This window comes from Carlito syrichta, unplaced genomic scaffold (genome assembly GCF_000164805.1).
Source record: "Carlito syrichta isolate Samal-C Ts95f unplaced genomic scaffold, Tarsius_syrichta-2.0.1 Scaffold304234, whole genome shotgun sequence".
In the NCBI taxonomy this organism is placed as follows: Eukaryota; Metazoa; Chordata; class Mammalia; order Primates; family Tarsiidae; genus Carlito; species Carlito syrichta.
The window spans coordinates 87,816-112,542 of NW_007248330.1; the positions used below are offsets into that span (position 1 = coordinate 87,816).

Genomic DNA, 24,727 nt, shown 5'->3' on the forward strand with positions numbered 1-24,727 from the left:
ATGGAAGATGGGACCAAAAGTCCCACAATAGCAGGAGTAGATTACTATCATGAGACTGAAGATGACAGAATGTCTCTACAATGGCACTCAGCTTACTCATTATAAGTCTTTTCAGTCTGGTCGCGTCATGATAGGTATAGAAAAGCAGGCAGTGAGATAGTTCCCCATCTCTCCCAGCTCTGCCAGATTCCTGGTAGTAACCCTCCACAGATTTAGGGAGAGATGCATGAATCACAAATCGCACGTCAGGCTTGTCAATCCCCATTCCAAATGCAATTGTCGCGCAGATAACCTAATGTAAAAAGCAAAAGCTTATTAGACCCATAATACACTTAAAGGAATATTTTAATAACAGATGCTTTTAAAAGCTCTATCCTTTATTTTACTTTAAAACGTACTCTACATAACAACCTAATTATCTTAGCATGGTCCCATTACGTAGCATAACTTATATGAGACTTTCATATTATAACTTACAACTCTCTTAAGACCTAAGACGGTAAAGAGAAGCTCAGTGCGGCAGGCACTTCCTTGTGTGATTCGGCATTATCACATAAAGGGGCTGGAATCAACGGCAGTCAGTCTATGAAGTATTGCCACTGTCTGTTCTCCAAGTTGTTGATATTGAGGTGTGGCGAGTTGCTCACAAAGCCATGATATTCAGGTCAATGATCATAAGTAACGCGTTGCTCAGGAGCTCTGGGGTGTTCCCAGGACTCGGGCTCTCAGAGGTCATTGCTGGTGGCTCCTACGATGATTCAGGAACAATGGCATTCTTACCTGCTCCACTGTTTACCATCAGTTTTCCTAGTGGTACCAGCTGATCACACAGAAACTCCTTTGTTTCATCAGCTGATTAAAAGTCTAAGCTTGTAAAATTTTATTTATTTATTTATTTTTCAATTGGAGTTTTACTCTGCTGCCCAGGCTGGAGTGCAGTGGTAAGATTACAGCTACCGCGGCCTTGACCTGCTGGGCTCAGGCAATCATTCCACCCCAGCCTTCCAAGTAGCTGGGACTACAGATGAGCACTACCGAGTCTGGCTAATATTTTGATTTATTGTAGGGACAAGGTCTCGCCATGTTGCCCAGACTGGTCTCAAACTCCTGGGCTCAGGTAATCCTCTTACCTCAGCCTCCCAAAGTGCTCCCACAGGCATGAATCACTGTCTGGTCTTTTGTGAAATTGTAATTGAAACTCATGTGGGTAAGTCTGAGAGGTACTTGTACTAAAACAAACAAACAAACAAACAAACAAACAAACAAACAAACAAACAAAGGGCTGTGGCTCTTGGCCCATACAAATTACTTTGTGGAAACAGGTGATTGTTAACGTTCAGGCGCTTGATAAATCAGTTTTCAAGAATACCCATTTCAATTGCAAATTTAGGACCTCCTTAACCCAGACCAAAATGTTACATCTCCAGGCAAAATTACATTATACAAATAAAGCTGAAGATTTTTTAGCATTTTAAAAAGTGAATTGCTACTGCAAGAACAGTATTTCAAAAGCAAATGAAATATCTGGCAGCCAGACTGAGACTAATGACATGATTTCAGTAACTGTGAGTACCGGAGAAAGAAACTGCAAGCTATGGAGTGTGTGGACAGCAACGGGACACATTTATCAACACTGGGAATGGCAGCGGCCTGCACTCTAGGTTAGTCATCCATCTAAATTTATGGCACTCTGATCAAAAGCAAATCTCCTTGGAAGGAGAAAGTCTACTGGGGCCTCTAGTGATGGAGAGCAGGCAGAGAGGCTGCACAGCAAAGACATGCCAGCCCACAGGTCCAAAGGCGTGGCCTGCAGGCTTCCAAGAAGCTCAGGTGCATGTCCCAGTGTTGGGGTGGGCACCTGGCTGTGAGGCAGTGGCTGCAGACTCTGACTGAGGCCATGAAGATGCCAACTTTTTCCGAAAGCTCTCATTTCTTGTAACTGGGAAAAGTGGCTTTACTTTTTAACTTCCTTCTTTGTTTCTGTTTTTATTTGTTTTTTTTGTTTTTTTTTTTGAGTTGGAGTCTCTGTCTCCCAGACTGGAGTGCAGTGGCCGCTCCCGGCCACCGCAGCCTCAACCTGCTGGGCTCCGGTGATCCTTCCGCCTCAGCCTTCTGAGTAGCTGGCACTATAGGCGCGCGCTACCACGCCGGGCTAGTTTTTGATTTACTGTAGAGATGAGGTCTCGCCAAGTTGCCCTGGCGGGTCTCGAACCTGCGGGCTCAGGCAATCCACTCACCTCGGCCTCCCAAGGCGTGGGATTACAGGCTGAGCCACCGAGCCCGGCTTTGTTTCTGTTTTTAAAACTTCAGGTTACAATCATTTTTAGTGAAGAACAACAACCAAGTTTTATTCTGTCTCATGAATCTAACAAAATCAAGTCTGTCAAGTTGGTATAGGCTAACAATATTCCTTGACTGCAACTCCTTTGGGTTCCCTCCCACTGTGGGAGCTTCTCTGTCCTGTCAATGAATCCTGCTTTCTCAAAAAAGAATAAATAAATAAGCCAGGCTTGGTGGCTCAGCCTGTAATCCCGCGCCTTTGGGAGGCTGAGGTGAGTGGACTGCCTGAGCCCGTGGGTTAGAGACCCGCCTGGGCACGGCGAGACCTCATTTCTACAATAAAAAAAAAAAAAAAAAAAAAATTAGTCGGACGTGGTAGTGTGCGCCTGTAGTTCCGGCTACGTGGAAGGCTGAGGCGGTAGGATCTCCGGAGCCCAGCAGGTCGAGGGTGCGGTGGCCGGCAGCGGCCACTGCCTCCAGTCTGGGTGACAGAGTGAGACTCCAACTCCAAAAAAAAATAAATAAAAATAAATAAATAAAGAAAAAATCTGAAAAAAAAATCACTTTTAATGAAATGGTTAGGAGTAATCACTTTTAAATTCTAGACTACTTTCTTCCAGGCTTTATTTTTTATTGTCCTTTTTTAAATTAAATTTTCTTTCTTTCTTTCTTTTTTTTTTTTTTGAGTTGGAGTCTCACTCTGTCACCCAGACTGGAGTACAGTGGCTGCTCCTGGCCACTGCAGCCTCGACCTGCTGGGCTCCGGCGATCCCTCCGCCTCAGCCTTCCGAGTAGCCGGAATTACAGGCATGTGCTACCATGCCCAGCTGATTTTTTACAAATTTTATTTATTGTAGAGATGAGGTCTCGCCAAGTTGCCCAGGCGGGTCTCAAACCCACAGGCTCAGGCAATTCACTCACCTTGGCCTCCCAAAGTGTGGGATTACAGGCTGAGCCACTGAGCCTGGCCTAAATTTTCTTTTTATATGACTGAGAACATGCACTTTAAAAATAAATTCTATTCTTACTTTTTCCCCATCAGTAGCATTTGAATATCACACATTAAAAAATTCTTCATAAACTGCCAGGTACAGTGGCTCAAACCTGTAATCCCAGCACTTAGGGAGGCAGAGGCAAGAGGATTGCCTGAGCCCAGGGGTTCGAGACCAGCCTGGGCAACTTGGTGAGACATTGTCTCTACAATAAATCAAAAAATTAGTCAGGCATAGTAGTGTGCGCCTGTAGCGGCTACTTGGAAGGCTGAGGTAGAAGGATCACCTGAGTCCAGCAGGTCGATGCTGGGGTGGCCGTGAGTGAGCAACTGCACTCTACCCTGGGCAACAGAGTGAGACACTCACTCAAAAAAAAAAAAATCTTTAGAAATCATTTTTATTCTTTTTTTAGAGACAGAGTCTTGCTCTGTCACCTTGCTTGAGTGCAGTGGCATAATCATAGCTCACTGCAGCCTTGAACTCTTGAGCTCCAGTGATCCTCCCAACTCATCCTTCTGAGTAGCTGGGACTACAGGCATGTGTCACCATGCTTGGCTAATTTTTACTTTTTTTTGTAGAGACAGAGTCTTGCTATATTGCCCAGGATATAATGCTGGAATGCACCACAATGTACTCAATCTTTCTCTTGGGACATTTAAACTATCTACATTTTGGCTATTTAGTACAAAATATTAGGTTATTTATTATTAAAATAACACTGATATAAATTCCATGTCCATATTTCAGATCTGGGGCTCCTGATATACTCTGATACACTGTTTTACAGAAAGGCTCTCATGAGCATTGCGTGAAAGTGCCTCTTACAGCACTGCTACCAAAAATTAAAGTTTGCTAATTCAAGGTAAAAAAAATTTAAAGTCCTGATTAAATTTGAAGTTCTGATTAGTAAGTTTGAACTTAAAAAAAATTTATATCCAGTCATTTGTGAGTATTTCCTCCTTTCCAGTCATCTGTTTATAGCCTAGGCTATTTGAGACTAATTTTTTTTTTTTTTTGAGGGGGTTGGAGTTTCACTGTCACCCAGGCTGGAATGCACTAACATGCTCACAACTACCGCAACCTCAACCTGCTGGGCTCACAATACTGTCTCAGTCTTCTAAGTGGCTGAAACTACAGGAACACGCCACCACATTCGGCTAATTTTTAAAAAATTAATTGTGGAGATGAAGTCTCACCAAGTTGCCTAGGCTGGTCTTGAATCCCAGGACTCAGGTAATTCCCTCATCTCCGCTTCCCAAAGTGCTGGGATTACAGGCTTGAGCCACTGTGCCCAGCCTCTTTTTTTTTTTTTTTAAGTTGGAGGTGGAGAACTGGAACCTCACACATTGTTGGTGGGATTGTAAAACTATGTAGTAGACACTTTGGGAAACAGTTTGGCAGTTCCTCAAAAAGTTAAACAGAGAGTTACCATTTGACCCAGCAATTCCACTCCTAGGTATCTACCCAAGAGAACTTAAAACATATGCTCACACAAAAACTTGCACATAAATATTCACACAATCATTATTCTCAGTAGCCAAAAAGTGGAATAACCCAAATGTCTACCCAGCTGATGAGCAGATAAACAGACTGTGGTATATCCATATAATGGGATATTATTTGGCCACAAAAAGGTATGAAGTATTGCTATATGCTAAAATATAGGTAAACCTTGAAAAAAAATATGCTGAGTAAATGAAAACAGTCACAAAAGACCACATACAATAGTTCCACTTATGTGAAATGTACAGAATAGAAAAAGGTATATAGACAGATTAGTAGTGGTTAGTCAATTAGTGGTTGCCAGGAATGGGGGGTGGGGTGGGGGAAGTGATGTGCTTTTCTTTTTTTAGTCAGAGTCTCATTCCATCTCCAAAGCTGCAGTGCAGTGACACACTGCAGCCTCAACCTGCTGGGTTCAGGGTATCCTTCCACCTCAGCCTTCCAAGTAGCTGGAACAACAGGCATGCACCACCACAGCTAGCTAAATTTTTTTTTTTACTTATTGTAGAGACGAGGTCTCACCAAGTTGCCCAGGCTGTTCTCAAATCCCTGGACTTAGGTAATCCTCTTGCCTCGGCCTCCCAAAGTGCTGGGATTATAGGCATGAGCCACTGCACCTGGCCAGTGATGAGGTTTCTATCTGGGGTGATGAAATGTTTTGGAATTAGATAGTGGTAATAGCTGCAGTTCACAAATATACCCAAACCACTAACCTGTATACTTTGAAAGGGTGAATTTTATGGTATGTGAATTATTTCTCAATAAAAAAAATTTTTTTTTGAGTTGGAACTCTGTTGCCCAAACTGGAGTGCAGTGGACTGTAGTCTTGACCTCCTAGGCTCGGGCAATCCTCTTACCTTGGCCTTCCTAAGTCCTGAGGTTACAGGCATGAGCCACCATGCCCAGGTCTTTTTTTGATTTAAGAAAGAAAAAGCAATTTTGTTAAGTCTCAAGAGGCTGGCTGCAGTGGCTCCTGTCTGTAATCCCAGCACTTTGGGAGGCTATGTTGGGGGGACCACTTGAAGCTAGGAGTTTGAGACCAGTCTGGGTAACAAAGCAAGATTCCATCTCTACCAAAAAAAAATAGCTGGGCATGGTGGCGCACACTTGTAATTCCAGCTACTCAGGAGGCAGAGGCAGGACTGCTTAAGCTTAGGTGTTTAAGACTGCAGTGAGATATGATTGCATCACTGCAGTCTAGCCTAGGCAGCAGAGTGAGATCCTATCACTAGGAAAAAAAATTAAAGTCTCAATAAAAATCTGTTTTTAAATTTCCATCTTGTTTTGATGTTTTCTACTTGTAAATGAAAAATAATTTGGATCTTACATATGCGTGTTTGCTTATATGTTTTAAAAGATTATTTCTATTATTTGTTTATCTTAAAAAATGTTACCTGACAGCCATCCTGATTAATCCACTTGTGCTGCACTTCATCTCTGGCAGAATCAGTGAGGCCTGCGTGATAGGCAAGAGCAGCGAGACTGCCTTTCTGTAAGGTGTCAGCCATTGTGTCACATTCTCTCCTGGACAGGCAGTAAATAATTCCTGAGTCATCTGCCAAGAAACCAAAATAGTATTAAGAAAGGACTTTTAATATAAATAACAACACAACTTACATTACGTTTTTAGAAATATAGGAACTATAAGTAGACCTCCATAGTGCTCTTATAGTATTGGAGGATCGCACAGGCAGAATAACGCAGGCAAGGAATTCACATACAATTGGAGATGAGACCTGGCTTTGAATCCTGCCCCTGCTAATGGTTCATGAGGTGGACCTGGACAAACTCTGGGCTCTATTTTACACTGGCTATATCACGAGCAGTCACCCTTACATAAATTGTGTCAAAAGCATATGACAGGCTGGGGGCATGGTGGCTCATACCTATAATCCCAGCACTTTGGGACACTGAGGTAGAAGAACTGTTTGAGCCTATGAGTTCGAGATCAGCCTTGGAAACATAGCGAAACCTCATCTCTACAAAAATTTTTTTAAAAAAAGCTTGGTGGCGCATGACTGTAGTCCCAGCTGTTCAGGAGTCTGAGGCAGAAGGATCACCTGAACCCAGGAAGCTATGGTGAGTTGCGATCATGCCACTACACTCCAGCTTGGACGACAGAATGAGACTTCGATGAAAGAAAAAAAAAAGCATATGGCAATACGTATCAAGAGCCTTAGAAATACCTTTGATTTCCTTGTAGAAAACTAATCTAGGAAATAAAGCAGTATAAGGATTTAAACAAACAGTTTTGTTTCAAAGTCTTAAAATTACAAAAATTTTAGTGGGCAACATTAGGGAAATAATTTAATTAAGAAAGGGAATTATGTAATAAAGTATACTGTAACTGTCAAAGTGCTTTTGTTTGTTTGTTTGTTTGTTTGAGACAAGGTCTCACTCTGTCACCCAGGCTGGAGTGCAGTGGAACAATCACGGCTCACCATAGTCTCAAACTCCTGGCTCAAGTGATCCTCCTGCCTCAAGCTCCCAAGTAGCTGGGACTACGGGCACACAACACCAAGCCAAGCTAATTCTTTTGATTTTTTTTTTGTAAAGATGAGGTCTCGTTATATTGCCTAGGCTGGTCTTGAACTACTTGCCTCAAGTGATCCTCATGTCTCAGCCTCCCAAAGTGCTGAGATTACAGGCATGAGTCACTATACCCAGCTCTACAGTGTTTTCTAAGTCTTTAAAAGACATGAGAAAATGCTCAAGATTTAAAGCAGGTTAAAGGTAAAAACACTGTATATAGTGGATGCTAATGGGAAGAAAAATGCATATAAAATACTAGAAGTTAATAAAAATGATAACTGACTTTGCTCTTAGAGTAATTGATATCTGTCTTCTGTTTCTCCTTTTCTTTTTTTTTTTTTTTGAGTTGGAGTCTCACTGTGTCGCCCAGACTGGAGGGCAGTGGCCGCTCCTGGCCACCGCAGCCTCGCCTGCTGGGCTCCGGCGATCCTTCCACCTCAGCTTTCCAAGTAGCTGGAACTACAGGCGTGCGCTACCATGCCCGGCTAATTTTTTGATTTATTGTAGAGATGAGGTCTCGCCAAGTTGCCCAGGCGGGTCTTGAACCTGCGGGCTCAGGCAATCCACTCACCTCGGCCTCCCAAAGCTCTGGGATTACAGGCTGAGCTACCGAGCCTGACCTGTTTCTCCTTTTTGTTGTTCTCTAAAATTTCTTTAATGAGCACATATATTATTTTTACATGTTATTTAAAAAATAAAATTAAAGATAATACGTTAAAGAAAAAGTCATCTCTATGTGGCAGAGAGCCAAAGATATAGACAGATTCACTAACCCTAAGCTATTTAAATTAGCTGCCTGAGGGAGGAGGGTCTGAGTAGGAAGATTGCTGACCTTTTCTTGTTAGAACTCTGTATTGTTTGATTTCTCAAACAAACATGTATATTCATTTCTAAAAAATAAAGTAGAAATGTTTATGAAAAAAATTCTGCATAGAAAAGTGGAGAGGGGTTATATGGAAAACTGTTAGGAATTTCAGAATCTCAGTTTAGTTGATATAACTCAAAGGCAGACACACTTGGGAGAAGGCACTAAAACAAAAAGCTGTATAATTCATACACTGGATAGAAGATAGAGGAAAGACACTGAAACCAAGAAGTATAATGTAGGTGTGTAGGAGACAGTATTTAGTATATTTCCTGTTAGGATTTATTGTTATTAAACCAAATGAGATTTTATAATTTCCAGAATTGAAAGTTGCAAAATTCTGCTCTATAAATAGCAAGTTAGTGCTATTATAATGCAAAAAGAAATGTTTAATATGCAATTTTATATATCCTATTGTGGTACTAAAAAGACATTTTTCTATTGCTTCTAGAAATAATTCATCACATGACTGTACTTACATGGGTGATGCTTTCTGATCCATTCTAAGCAATCAAATGCCACCTTTTTAGGCTTTTTCGGTAATACGTAATATTTCAGATTATGCCGGTTAAAGCTCATGCTAAACCTAGAAGAAGTCCCAAACATGAAATTTAATTATTATGAGAAAATATAGCTTTAGCCACTGTTATGGAATAAACGTATCCCCCTAAAATCCTAACCCCTAATGTGATAGTATTAGGAGTTGGGGTCCCTGGGAGGTAGTTAGATAGGTCATGAGGGATAGGAGTCATGAATGAGCTTAGTCCTCTTATAAGTAGAGACTTTGCTGGCTCCCCCTTGCTCCATATGTGAGAATACAAAGAGAAGACTGCCACTGGCAAATCAGGAAGAAGGACCTCACCAGATACAGGATTTGCCTGCATCTTGATCTTGGACTTCACAGTCTCTAGAACCATGAAAAATAAATTTATGTTGGTTAAGTCCCAGTCTATGGTATTCTGTTATAATAGCCTCAACTAAGACAGTCATCTTCAAAAATTAAACACCAATTTTCTAAAATGCAAACCTAATTATCAAAGAGTCAGAAGCTGAATATTGCTATTGGTAGTTTACATAATAGAATACTGAACTGGAAGTTAGATGAAGGGTTAAAGAAAAGAATAGTGATAAAAGGGAATATCTATGGAACTATATGACAAAAAATTAAGACTGTAGAAGAGAATATATGTAGAAAAGACAAGATAAGCCAGGAGCCCAGTCTCTAAGATGAGGTTGATTAAAAGTAGAGATGAACATTATTTAAAATATTAAGACCACCACGGAGGAAATATACACATTTTTAGGCCATCAATGTTCCAGAATTTTGACCATGCATGTAAAGAGCTTGTTGCAGGACTGCAGAGCCCTATAGATCATGGCCACTTTATTTTTGCTCTGGGCCCCAAAGGGGATGTGGCTGACTCTGAGACAGATGTGCTCCTCCGTTCTATTGCTCTTGGCACACCATCTCTTCCCTCTATCTCCTTGGGGAGCTTGTTTTTCTCCATTATCTCCCCTTGTATTTTCAGTTTCTTCTGTGAATTCTTCCCTCCCATCTCTGAACATGTTCTAGGACCACTTATTCCAAAAACGAGAAAAGCTTCTCTGGACTCTATCTTCTGCTTCACATCTCTCCTTCCCACCAATAGCAAGTTTCTCAGAAGTTAGTTATGTCTCCAACCAACTAACCATACATCCGATTTCAGTTCTCATCACTTCCATTGTGACTTCTGCCACTACATTTTACCCCCCCCCCCAAATTTTTTTAAACAAAGCTTTTAACACTAAAGAAAGGTGAAGGACTTGTTAACAGGGCCTGCCCTCTGGGGACACTTCCTCCCAGCCACTGCTCCAGGTTGCAACTATGTCTATTCTGCGGAAGAGATCACACTGCAAAACAAGTCAAGGGTAGAGCACAAAGACCTCCTCCCATGCGTCGGTGCATAGAAGAAAACAAAAACCATAAACTGTAATAATCTGGGGCAGGGAGGTTACCAGTACACAGGGGCTGGTGATCAGTGGGACCAAGATGGGTAATAAAACTACTGGCTTTCTGTTTTTGGAGTAAATCGAAGATAGATGGGTCCACACAATAGGTAGCAGTAATCTTTGCACTGCGTTTGGTACATGTAATGGTTGGTCTTTCAGACTTCCTTCTCTCCAACCTCCCGTCTTCCACACTGTAGGCTATTCTTACTGAAAACCCTGTTAGCTTTCATAACTTCACATTCCCATGGGGGTTTCCTCCCATAAGTCTCTGATTTCTCCGTCTCCTTCTCTGCTACCTTTGCTTCCTGCTTAAGTGAGAATCACTCCCTAAACACCTGGTTCTCTTCTATAAAATCTCCTTCAGCCCTCTCACTGTTTTAAACAGCACCTGATTTTATTCCCTTGCATCCCAACCTTTGCCCTCAGCTTAGCCCTCTTTTCGGAGTTTTGTTTTGTTTTCGAGTCGGAGTATCACTCTGTCGTCCAGGCTGCAGTGCAGTGGCATGATCAAGCTACCACAGCCCCAACCTGCTGGGTTCAGGCGATCCTTCTGCCTCAGCCTTCCATCTATGCAGAGTTTTACACCACATCTCAGGCTGGGCATGGTGGCTCATGTCTGTAATCCCAGCATTTTGGGAGGCTGAGGCAGGAAGACTGCATGAGCCCAGGAGTTCGAGATCAGCCTGGGCAACATAGCAAGATCTTGTCTCTACAAACCAAAAACCAAAACCACATCTTAATATCTTTTTAGATCAGTGGTCTAAAATTGGGATGTTCACACCCCTAGAGGTTCACAAAGACTATCTAAGGGGACATGAGCAAAGATAACCTTAGAGGAATCCAGACCTTTAATCTTCATGTGTATAGACATCCCTTAGTATACACAGGGTGCTGGTTCCAGATCTCCTTGGACACCTAAATCCAAGGATGCACAAGTCCCTGATGTAAAAATGGCATAGTAGATGTATATAAGCTGTGTACATCCTCCCTTATGCTTTACATCATCTCTAGGTTATTTATTATCCCTAATACAATGTAAATGCTATGTGAATAGTTGTTATACTGTACTGTCAGCAACTATGTAACATTTTCTTTGCTTCATGGTAGGAGACGACAGCAGGATATGCCTATACACCTTTCATGTGGATTCAGCACAGTGCTTGGTGCTCAGCAAATTCAAGTTTTGCTTTTTGAAACTTTCTGCAATTGTACTTTTTTTTCCTCAAGTAATTTTGATCTGCAGTTGGTTGAATCTGCAAATGTGGAACCCACGGATAGGCAGGGCTGGCTGTCCTTTTCTCTAAGACTGATCTGAGAATGCTCCCACAGTCAAGACTTCTTGCTGGTTTCTCCTTTACCATTTTCCTTCTGCTTTCTGAAAACAAGCAAACAAACCAACCCTATTTTTTACTCATTCTCAATTTTAATCCCCTGCATCATTTCTGGATGTAAAAACCTCCAGGACACAAAACAAAGCAGATTAATATAGCATGAATGCATGTAAGTTTTTTTTTTTTTGAATCAGAGTCTCACTGTTTCTGGAGTCAGAGTTTCACTGTTTCGCCCAGGCTGGAGTACAGTGGCATACTTACAGCCACTGCAGCCTCAACCTGCTGGGCTCAGGTGATCCTTCTGCCTCAGTCTTCCAAGTAGCTGGAACCACAGGCGTGTGCCACCATGCCTGGCTAATTTTTTGATTTATTGTAGAGACGAGGTCTCACCAAGTTGCCCAGATTGGTCTCAAACCCGTGGGCTCAGGAAATCCTCTCGCCTCTGCCTTCCAAAGTGCTGGGATTTCAGGCATGAGCCACCGGTGCCCAGCTGCAGGTGAGACTTCTAAATCAAAACACTAGAAACCCTTGGTAGGGCTTCATGTCTTTAAGTGTTTTAATCTGTTAAGGGTGAAGAGTAACATGTAGGAATAAAGTATTTTGGCCCTTATTGGGGTGTTTTGATTTGTGATATACTGAGAATAAGTTGGAGAGAGTGCAGATGACCATCATTTTATGATGCTGCTTCTTTCATTGCTGACTATTGTCACAGAACACATTACCCAAAAAAGTCATGTGAGATTACCGTTAAACAACACTGATACCACCTCTATTAATGGTAGCATTTATATATAAAAAACACTCAGAGTTCGTGAATTCTGGCAGAGCTTGAAATAGCAGAAGAATGTGCAGTAGACTGTGGCAAAAAAGGTGGTAGATAGAAAAGACTGATGCATACATGGACTGTTATGATCATCCTCAGTTAATTGTTTAAATCACTGCTACAGGAAAGGAAACTGAGGTCCTGATAAAATTATGGAATGAAAACTGCCTACTGATACAGACGAAGAAAATCTCAACCTTTATTTGAGCGTAAGTTGGGAACACTGCAGGTGTCTCTCTAATGACAGGAAGACTACATTGGGCACAATAATGGCCTTATTGCTTCCCCCACATTAAAAAATATACTTTAATTTCAGGAGAGTGTTTTAGTCATTTTTAAAAAAAGCTTTTGATCAAAAGGAGAGACAAAAATAAGTGCTTGTGAGGATACGGAAGAATTAAAACGCTCATACACTGCTGGCGGGAATTTAGCATGGTGTAGTCACTTTGGAAAACAATGTGGCAGTTCTTAAAAGGTTAAACAAGGAGTTACCATATGATTCAATAATTCCTCTCCTGGCTATATACCCAAGAAATATGAAAACATATGTCCACACAAAAACTTGCACATGAATGCTCATAGCAGCGTTATTCATATGGAAATAACCCCCAAATCCGTCAACTAATGACTGATAAAAAATGTGGTGCACCTACACAATGGAGTGCCATTCGCCAATAAACCTTGAAAACATTATGCTAAGTAGCGTGTCACAAAAGGTCACATAGTAGAGAATTGCATTTATACTGAGATATCCAAGGTAGGCAAATCTGTACTTAGAAAGTAGACTAGAGGTTGCCGATGGCTGGTAGGGGCACACATGGGGGAAAGGAAGCTGGGCTGCTAGTGGGTATGGGTGTTCTTGGATGGTGATGAAATGTTCTAAAACTGTGGTGATGGTTGGTACAACTCTGAATATACTAAATACATTGAATTGTATGCCTTAAATAGGTGAATTGTATGGTATGTGGATTATGTCTCAACAAAGCTGATATTAAAAACATCTGGCATATAATCTGCAAAAAAAATTTTTTTTTGAGTTGGGACTTCACTCTGTCACTCAGGCTAGAGTGCTGTGGCATGATAAAGGATCACTGCAGCCTTGACCTTCTGGGCTCAGGTGATACTCCTTCCCCTGCCTCCTGAGTAGCTGGGACTATAGGCACATGCCACCATGCCCAGCTAATGTTTTGATTTTTTTGTAGAGATGAGGTCTTGTTATGTTGCCCAGACTGGTCTTGAATTACTGGGCTCAAATAATCCTCCCGCCTTGGCCTCCCAAAGTGCTGGGATTACAGGTGTGAGCCACCGCACCTGGTGGCCAGAGTTTTTTTGTTTTTTGTTTTTAATTTGTAGACATAACAGAAAAAACTTAGAACCATTTTTTAGTTAAACAAATTATTTTTACCAAAATAATAAAATGACATGAGATTAGAACATAATTCTATAGATCTTAAAACCAAGACAAATATCTCTACTGCAAAAGGACTGTGGGTAACTAACTAAAAGCAATATTCACACAATCTGTTATAATGAAAAAGTTAATAGACACTTAGAGTTTATTACATTAACAAGTCTTACTCTGCCAGTTGGAAGATAAGATGTTTGGAATTACCAAATCTCTAGTTACAGATAGTTCCGGTCAATTGATGAACAGATAAATAAAATGTGGAATACCCATACAACAAGGTACTGATCAGTGCTACAACTTGGATGACCCTTGAAAACATTATGTTCAGGGAAAGCAGCCAGGAACAAAGGAGAGGAGAATAGGAAGTAATTGCTAATGGGTACCAGGTTTCTCACTGGGATGATGAATGTTTTAAACTTAGATATTGGAGATGGTTGCATAATTCTGTGAAAATACAAAAAACTCCCACTAAATTGTAGTCTTTAAGTGGATGAATTTTATAATGTGTGAACTGTATCTCAATAGATTTAAAAAAAAAAAAATGTTGAATTCCACTGTTTCCTAACTAAGGTTGTACTGGATGTAGCCATTAAAATAGCAAATATCACCAGGTCCAGGGTGTCACCCTGAGGTCAGCTCTTTTTGCTTTCATAACTGAGATAGTTGTCATGGGGACTACAGACACGAAATAGTTTATGCGAATTGAAAAATGAAGTTAAGCCAGGCTCGGTGGCTCAGCCTGTAATCCTACGCCTTTGGGAGGCTGAGGTGAGTGGATTGCCTGAGCTCGCGGGTTCAAGACCCGCCTGGGCAACTTGGCGAGACCTCATCTCTACAATAAATCAAAAAATTAGCTGGGCGTGGTAGCGCGTGCCTGTAGTTCCAGCTACTTGGAAGGCTGAGGCGGAAGGATCGCCCCAGGAGGTCGAGGCTGCGGTGGCCGGGAGCGGCCACTGCACTCCAGTCTGGGCAACAGAGTGAGACTCCAACTCAAAAAAAAAAAAGAAAAAAAAAGAAAAATGAAGTTACCTAGCACAGCAGCATACACTTATAGTCTCAGCTACTTAGGAGGCTAAGGTGGGAGAACCAACTAAGCCCAGGAGTTCGAGACTAGCCTGGGTAACATAGTGAGACCCTATCCCCGCCCCCCCCAAAAAAAGAAAGCAAGTCTAATTTGGAGATAAAGCCTGGCCTTGTCAATTAGGTTATATGGTAGTCATTTCCCATTAACGGAAAGAACTAATCTGTAGTTATAATTTGGCAAAACTATATTTAAAAATATACCAGAAAATAAAAAAAAATTTTATCAAAAACACCATATTAGGAAAGGTGTACTGAAACAGTCTTTTGATTTCCTCAACTTACTCAAATATATTGGATACAGGCAGGCTGGGCATGGTGGCTCATGCCTGCCGTCCCAGCTACTCAGGAAGTGGAGGTGGAAAGATCACTTGAGTCCAGGAGGTTGAGGTTGCAGTGAGCCTTGATTGTGCCACTGTACTCTAGCCTGGGCAACAAAGTGAGACCCTGACTCAAAAAAGAAAACAAAACAAAAACCACCAAATACAATGAATTACAGGGCACAGGATTCTTGTTGAAAGAATAATAAAAATATATGCTAATCATTAGATAAATCTTGGTAAAGCTTTTTGTAGCATATCTTTCCCAGGAAAAGTAAAGTAATTATTCATCTTATTTTGGCAGTCAGATAGTTTCCAATTCTTACCAAAAAATTTGAAGGTCCTAATTGAGTTGTCAGTTAAAAGATCTTTTTTTGTTTTTGAGTTGGAGTCTCACTCTGTCACCCAGACTGGAGTGCAGTGGCCACTCCTGGCCACCGCAGCCTCGACCTGCTGGGCTCCGGCGATCCTTCCACCTTAGCCTTCCGAGTAGCTGGAATTACAGGCGCGTGCTACCACGCCCGGCTCATTTTGATTTATTGTAGAGATGAGGTCTTGCCAAGTTGCCCAGGCGGGTCTTGAACCCGCAGGCTCAGGCAATCCACTCACCTCAGCCTCCCAAAGGCGCGGGATTACAGGCTGAGCCACTGAGCTCAGCTAGGATCATTTTTTTTTTTAACAGATCATTAAAATAAATTTTTTTGTTTTGTTGCAGTCTCACTTGTTGCCCAGACTAGAGTGCAGCAGCACACTCACAGCCACTGCAATCTCAACCTGCTGGGCTCAGGTTGATCCTTCTACCTCGGCCTTCCAAGCAGCTGGAACTAAAGGCGTATACGACCATGCCTGGCTAATTTTTTGATTTATTGTAGAGATAAGGTCTCAGCAAGTTGTCCTGGCTGGTCTCAAAACCTTGGGCTCAGGCAATTCTGTTGCCTCCGCCTCCCAAAGTGCTGGGATTATAGGCATAAGCCACCATGCCCGGCCCAAAATAATTTTTGATGACAGATCATTAAGTAATTTTGGCATATACGTCAGAAGGAATTCAAAGAATTAAGTGTTACTGCTACAGTAAAATGCCTTCCATTCCCATCTACATGTTTACACGAGCAATGTTTCTTAGTGCTTACATCTATAAAAATATGAACTGACTTGATTCATCCATAGATATGTGAAGTAACTGAAAAACAGTGAGTCCCAGCGAGGCATGGTGGCCACACCTGTAGTCTCTGCCACTCAGAAGGCTAAGGTGGGAAGATCACTTGAGGCTAGGACTTTGAAATCAGCTTAAACAACACAGTGAGATCCTTTTTTTTTAAAAAAAAAAAAGTCCTACTTGCCCGGTTCGGTGGCTCAGCCTGTAATCCCGCGGCTTTGGGAGGCTGAGGTGAGTGGATTGCCTGAGCCCGCGGGTTCGAGACCTGCCTGGGCAGCGAGACCTCGTCTCTACAATAAATTAAAAAATCAGCCGGGTGTGGCAGCGCATGCCTGTAGTTCTGGCTATTCGGAAGACTGAGGTGGAAGGATCCCTGGAGTCCAGCAGGGGAGGCTGCGGTGGCAGGGAGTGGCCACTGCATTCCAGTCTGGGCGACTGAGTGAGACTCCAACTCAAAAAAAAAAAAAAAAAAAGTCCTACTTAATTAAAAGATACGTTCTCAATCAAAATTAATGCTTATGAAATATTTTAAAGACATATTTAAGTGTGTTAAATCAATTATGTACTAATGACGATTGCAATAATTCAATACACACAATCCCTGACTTACAATGGTTTCACTTAATAATTTTTGACTTTAGGATGGTGCAAAAGTGATATGCTTTCAGAAGAAAAGGCACCCATACAACCAGTCTGTTTTTCATTCTCAGTACAGCATTCAATAAATTGTATAAGCTATTCAACACTTGTCATAAAACAGGCTTTGTGTTCAATGATTTTGGCTAACTGTAGGCTAATGTTAGCGTTCTAAGCACATTTAAGATGATGCTTGATAAGTTAAGTGTATTAAATGCATTTTAACCCAACACTCTGGGGGGCCAAGGCGAGAGAACTGCTTGAACCAAGGACTTCGAAACCAGCCTAGGCAACATAGCAAGACCTTATCACTACAAAAAGAAATATAAAAATTAGCCAGGCATGGTGGTATGATCCTGTAGTCCCAGCAATTCAGGAGGCTGAGGCTGAGGCAGATGGATTGCGTAAGCCCAGGAGGTTGAGGCTATGGTGAGCTGTGAGCATGCCATTGCACTCTAGCCTTGTGACAGAGTGAGTCTCTGACTCAAAAAAAAAGCATTTTTGACACACGATATTTTCAATTGACCATGGGTTTACTGTGACATAGCTCCATCATAAGTCGAGAAGCATCAAAACAAAATAAAATTTTGGTATAGGAAATTAAAAACAAACTTTAATTTATATGCATATTTTTCCTGCAGGAAGTATGATATAATAAGCAACAAAACTTAATGCATAAAATATATTGCCTTAGGGTAAAATTCTGTGGGGAAAGTGGAAGGAAAAATATGAGTTCAAAGAGGAAAGGAAGAGTATAATCTGACTGCTAAAGAGTTTAAGTTTTTAAATGTGCTTTGTAAATGGATGACAGCAGGTACAAAATTGCTATTATATTTATATTCTACTGGATACATTTTAAAGAGCTAGGCAACCATTTTGCTTTAAAATGTTGATATTTACAATAGATCACATTCTTTTTATTTAAACTCATGTTGAAAAATTGTGTTAATTGTGTTAAAAATGGTGCAAGTGGTACATCATTTTTTTAGGAGGTACATGTGATCAAAGAAAGTGTGAAGATCGCTGAAGTGGCCATCTAAGCATACAAGACACCACACATCCAATATCAAACTCATCACCCAGTCTGCCTCCCAACTTGTTCCTCTCCTCCATTTCCAGTTATGGTCAATGGCATGAGACAGACTTCAACTGTGTGTTCATTCATCTCATCCCAATTAGTTGTCAGTCCTGCCATTCTTCTTGACTCTGTCCCCTCCTTCCCCTTCTGCTGTTACCATCACCATCATCTCTCTCCTAGGTGACCACAATAGGTTTCTAAAGGGCTGCCCTACCTCTTTTTGTTTCCCAGCTCATCCTCTATTCCCTTGCCTGAGTTAACATCCAACCACGCAGTTCAGATCAAGCCACTTCCTGGGTCAAAGTACCTAAAGAATAAAGTTCAAACACTTTACCATTGGATGTGTGGTGTCTTGTATGCTTAAGGGATGAGTGGAGATGGCCACTTCAGCAATCTTCACACTTTCTTTACCATCATTATACATAAGACTCTCCATGATCTGGCCTCAAGCCATCATCCCTTTCTATGTTTCACCACTTGTCCAATTCCTTGGGCCTGTACTTACATGGTAGAAACTTCATCCCCGAGTTCTTACTTTTCCTGTTAAAATGCCATTCACCTACCACATCACATGACTGTAATCAAATAACACGTGTTGATGAGGATGTGGAGAAACTGCAACCCTCACATACTGCTGAAGGTGATATGAAATGATACGGGCATTTTGGAAAACAGTTTAGCAATTCCTGAAAAGGTTAATCATATAGTTACTATATCACTCAGCAATTCCACTCCTAGGTATATACCCAAAAGAAATAAAAACGTATGTCCAAATGACAACTTGTACACAAATGTTCACAGTAGCATTATTCATAATAGCTAAAAAATGGAAACAGCTTGAATGTCCATCAAATGATGAATGAATAAATATAACATAGAGTAGTAGCCATAAAATGGAATATTATTTGAAAATAACAAATAATGAAGTACTAATACATGCTACAACATGGATGGACCTTGAAGACATGCTCAGTGAAAGCAGTCACAAAAGATCACATATTGTATGATTCCATTTATATGAAATGCAATAAAATACCATTGAATAGGCAAAAACTCATGGAGACAGAAAGTGAGTGGCTGCCTAGGGTACTGGGTGTGAGGAAATGGGATGTGATTGCCAATGGGTACGGTGTCTCTTTTAGGGGAGAAAAAAATGTCCTAAAATTATATTGTGGAGATGATTGCACATCTCTATGAACAAACTAAAAACCAACAAACAAAAAACCTTCAGTGAATTGTACACTTTAAGTAAGTGAATTGCATGGTATATAAATTACATCTCAATACAGCTGTTTAGAAAACCACTCATCCTACAAAGCCCAGTTCCTTTATAAAACTCTATCTGACCTATCCTCATTGACAGTTAGTTACTACTTCAGGTTACAGTTAATCGTGCCTTCCTGAGTTCCTGCAGTTGTAATTTACATCTCTAATCACGACTTTCTCCTTTTGCAAGTTGGTGTAGTATTTGAAGGATTCTGAAACCAGGTTTCTGGGATTTAAGTCCTCATTCCAATCCTTGCAAGGTTGCAAGGTGTATGACCTTGGGCAAATTACTTAATCTCTCTGTGCCTTAATTTCTTCATCTGTAGAATGGGGAAAATAGGAGTATGTACTTCATAAGACTTTTGTGTGGATAAGTGAGTTAATATATACAAAATGCTAGGCCAGGCGCGATGGCTCAAGCCTGTAATCCCAGCACTTTGGGAGGCTGAGGCAAGAAGGGTTCGAGACCAGCCTGAGCAACTTGGTGAGATGTCATCTCTACAATAATCAAAAAATTAGCTGGATGTAGTAGCGCATGCCTGTTCCAGCTACTTAGAAGGCTGAGGGAGAAGGATCACCTGAGCCCAGGAGGTTGAGGCTGTGTTGGCCGTGAGTGTGCCCTTGCACTCCAGCCTGGGCAACAGAATGAGATTCCAACTCAAGGTTTGAGACCAGCCTGGGGAACTCGGTGAGACCTCATCTCTACAATAAATTAAAAAAAAATTATCCAGGTGTGGTAGCATTTGTCTGTAATTCCAGCTACTTGGAAGGCTGAGGCGGAAGGACCACCTGAGCCCAGCAGGTCAAGACTGCAGTGAGCATGTCACTGCACCCCAGCCTGGGTGACAGAATGAGACTCCAACACACACACACAAAAATATATATATATATATATATATATATATATATATATATATATATATACACACACACACACACACAAACACACACACACATATATATATACATACACAAAATGCTAACAATAGGTATAGGCTGGATATGTGTTAGCTATTATTGTTGTATTACAGTTAACTCTGTATGTCTCTCTGCTCTCTTTGAGTTCCTATTCAAAGGCCCTAAGGGAATGGAATAAAGCCTTGTTTTATTATTCACCCTTGTATTTCCCAAAGCCAAAGCAAAGAATATTATCAGACTGGCAGGAGGGGAGGAGCACATGGGCTGTGGCTCCAACCCTAGAGATATGTGACTTCACCACGGGCACAACACAGCAGTAGGTGGGCAAATTTAATCCAAACCAGGGGCTTACTGGCAGAAAAGATCAGAAATAGTGTACCAGAAAGTGTTCCTTAAAATCTTCTATTTCTAAATGCAGAGAAGTAAGGAGTCAAGAGACATGCCCAAATTTTCACATTTTACACACATTTACTAAAATTTCTCCATGTTTCATTTATTCATTCTTACTGAGTGCCAATTATGTACAGGCACCATGTGCTACAGTCCAGAAATCTACAATCTTGCTTTCCCAGGCAGATTTCCTCCCCACTGTGCTAGAAAAAGTCATTCAATGTGCTCTAAATAAATAAATATGTGCACTGTTTACTCAAACATAAGTCAAAAATCACATACTCACAAAAAGTTATTCAAAAGGTAAAAAGAATATTATTTAACCATTGGCATTTGCAAATTAATATAACTGATCTAAAAGAACAGTACATTGCATCTGGCATAAGTTGATAAAATTCTGAGAACTCTAAACTTCTTGCACTTGAGTGAGGCCATTAGTGCTATATAATTGAGCTATTAGCAATACAATATTTTAGACTAGAACCAAACAATGTAAAGGCTGGAAGAAACCTGAAGTGCTTGAATTCCTTGTTTTAGATCAGATAACTTAGAAGTTGCCAGCATAACTGCAAAGGCCTCTGTAGCTCTCTTAATCTCATGGACCACTTCATACGGAACTCTCAGTCCTTTTCACAAACCTTTGAGAGATACTGTTGTTTTAACTGCTTATAATATTTATAGAGCCAGTTTGTCATTATTTTCAAATGAACAAAAGCTGTGCTTTAAAGATTCACCCCAATATCCTGTTCAGTCATTATTCTTTAGGCATTCCATACTAATGTTTATATCTCAAACTCAAAGCGCATACTAATAAATGAGGAGAAAAAATACTTTAATCTTGGTACACAACAGATGTTAAATAATATTTGTCAAGTGAATAAACCTACCAAAGAATGTATCTGGCTCTACAAAATCAAATAGAAGCACACAATAATGTAATACAACCTAGATATATATGTAGGGATATTTTTAAAGTAGTTTTGTTACTGAATAATTATAGAAGCATTTTGTTTTTGAGATGAAGACAAAGTAAAAAAGCTGTTCTACATAGTTTCTAGACTATTTTCAACATTCTGAATATAACTGGGGCTTTAGGTGAAAACGACAAAGCAGGGTCATCCGTTGACTTCATCATGTATACTCTAGAATATATGAAATCCAAAATAAGATAAATAAAAGTTAGTGTAGTACCGGGACTATAGGTACAGGATGCAATTTTTTCCCTACTTCCAAAGTAGGTACCAAGAAAAAGGGTGAATTTCAGTTAAGTGAAGAAAAGTCATAGGGCCCTGGTTCCTAAACTTTGTTGCACATTGGAATCACTTGGGGATTTTTAAAAAACATACTGGCTCCCAGTCCCAGCATTGTGATTTAGCTGGTATTGGGTACAGTGTGGGTATTGGGCTTGTTAAAACTCCACAGGTGATTCTAATGTGCAGCAACTCTGAAAACCACTGCCCTAGGGTGTTTATATATGTGACTTTCAACAACTTACACCTGAGGGCTGAGGATCTTCAACTGAGTGAGGATGTCCTTCTGTACCCTAGGATTAGCTGTGGCGGTAAGAGCCATCACGGGAACACAGGGAAACTTCTGGCGAAGCATATTCATTCTTTTGTAATCTTGTCGAAAATCATGTCCCCACTAGTTGGAAAGAAAAAAATATTGCTTTTCAGACTATTTGGAATTTCCTTCTATAAAAAGCCAACACTGGTCAACATATTAAGAACCACTTTATTCTTCAGTAAAATAGCAGACTAGTTCACCCGTGGGCTTTTCTTCAGTTCTGAAAATACATATGCTGTTGGAAATATATTGATATTTCAAGATGCACAAAAAAGCATTTACCTGACTGACACAATGTGCTTCATCTATAACAAAACGTGCCAAGAGCTTCCTCTCATACAGGTTCTCCAGAGTAGAAATCAGTCTGTTGCTTGCACAGACCTAAACCAGAAATATATTAGACATTTAAATACATTTAAAAAAATTTTTTTTAATTTTTTTAATTTTTTGAGTTGGAGTCTCACTCTCGCCCAGACTGGAGTGCGGTGGCCGGAGCGGCCACTGCAGCCTCGACCTGCTGGGCTCCGGCGATCTTTCCATTTATTTTTTATTTTATTTATTTTTTTGAGTTGGAGTCTCACTGTCGCCCAGGTTGGAGTACAGTGGCACACTCACAGGCAACACAGCCTTGACCTTCTGGACTCAGGTGATCCTTCCGCCTCGGCCTCCCGAGTAGCTAGAACTACAGACACGTGCCATCATGCCTGGCTAATTTTTTGATTTATTATAGAGATGAGGTCTCGCCAAGTTGCCCAGGCTGGTCTCAAACCCCTGGACTCAGGCAATCCTCACGCCTCTGTCTCCCAAAGTGCTGGGATTATAGGCATGAGCAGCCACGCCTGGCAACATTTAAACATATCACCTTAATGATTTTATTGCCTTTAAATTCCATTACAACTTAAGCTGTATTAACATCTCCATATGAAATTGGTTATCCTGGGCATGGTGGCTCGTACCTGTAATCTCAGCACTATGGGAGGCCAAGGCAAGAAGACTGCTTGAGCCCAGGAGTTCCTGACCAGCTTGGGCAATATAGTGAGAACTCATTTCTACAAAAAAAATTAGCTGGGCATGAGGGCATGCACCTGTAAATCCTAGCTACTCAGGAGGCTGGGGCAGAAGGATCACTTGAGCCCTTGAGTTCGAGGCTACAGTTAGCTGAGATTGTGTCGCAGCACTCCAGACTGGGCAATAGTGTGAGACCCTAACTCAAAAAAATTTTTAAAAGTGTAAGAAATGAAATTGATTCTTATTTCAATCTATGAAGAGAACAGCAGAAGTGACCGATCTTGATGGTTCATGCCTGTAATCCTAGCACTTTGGGAGGTTGAGGCAGAAGGATTATTTGAAGCCAGGAGTTCAAGACCAGTCTGGGCAATATGGTTGGACCTTGTCTCTACAAAAAATAAAAAAATTAGCTGGACATGGTGGTGCTTGCCTATAAGTCCTAGACATTGGAAGGTTGAGGTGGGAGTATCACTTGAATTCATGAGTTCGAGGCTGTGGTCAGCTGTGATCATGCCACTGCACTCCAGCTGGGTGCAGTGGCTCACACCTGTAATCTCAGCTCTCTGGGAAGCGGAGAAAACAGGATTGCCTGAGACAAGGGGTTTGAGAACAACCCGAGCAATTTGGTGAGATCTCATCTCTAAAATAAATTAAGACAAATTAGCTGGGTGTGACAGTATGTGCCTGTAGTTCCAGCCACTTGGAAGGCTGAAGCAGAAGGACAGCCTGAGCCCAGCAAGTCAAGGCAGTAGTAGTGATCAGCATGCCACTGCACTCCAACCAGGGTGACAGAGTGAGACTCTGACTGAAAAAAAAAAAAAGAAAAGAAAACAGCAAATCAGATATTTTAGAATATTTACCTGCTTTCAGCAAATAACTTATTTATTAGGTCAATGATTCTAAAACTTTTATCTACTTCAATATATCTGAGGGCCACCACACATTTACATTGGTAACAGTGTTACAGATCTGTGTTGTATGAGTACATGTTGTTTGAGGGAAGTTATATGAATATATGTATGTATTTCATAGCTCTGTTCATAACAGGACCTAGACACAGTGACATCTAGCAGCAATGAGCACATCTAGCACTGATATCTTGACAGGGACAGATCAAAAGGACACAGAAGCCAGCTTGATGTGACTGGGCACATCTAGGACAATTAGAACATCAAAATACAATATGATAATAACTAATTGTAATCTACTGAATAAATTAAGAATCCATTAGTTCATTCTGACATCAATAACTATGTGGAATAAAAAGAAAAACTGTTCCTTATAGTAAAATGACAACTAAATTTAAAAAAATCATAATCTGTTCAGGCTTGGTGGCTCATGCCTGTAATCCCAGCACTTTGGGAGACAGAGACGAGAGGATTGCCTGAACCCGGGGTTCAAGACCAGCCTGGGCAACTTGGCGAGATCTCATTTCTACAATACATAAAAAAAAAAATTAGCCAGGTGTGGTGGTGTGCACCTTTAGTTCCAGCTACTTAGAAGGCTGAGGCAGAAGGATCGCCTGAGCCTAGCAGGTTGAGGCTGCAGTGGCCAAGAGTGTGCCACTACACTCCAGCCTAGGTGAC

At 41.0% G+C, this 24,727-nt stretch overlaps 1 protein-coding gene across 2 annotated transcripts in view; it reads right to left on the minus strand.

Moving 5' to 3' along the window:
- Window positions 1-24,727, minus strand: part of BLM (Bloom syndrome RecQ like helicase) — a 96,185-nt gene that overhangs the window by 28,595 nt on the left and 42,863 nt on the right. For both annotated transcript variants that reach the window (XM_008059517.2, XM_008059516.1), the window contains exons 11-15: window positions 22,416-22,514; window positions 22,063-22,211; window positions 8,652-8,758; window positions 6,170-6,330; window positions 97-292 (exon numbers count right to left, since the gene is read on the minus strand). In XM_008059517.2, the coding sequence (XP_008057708.1) occupies window positions 97-292; window positions 6,170-6,330; window positions 8,652-8,758; window positions 22,063-22,211; window positions 22,416-22,514 (712 nt within the window). The remainder of the gene's footprint in view (window positions 1-96; window positions 293-6,169; window positions 6,331-8,651; window positions 8,759-22,062; window positions 22,212-22,415; window positions 22,515-24,727) is intronic.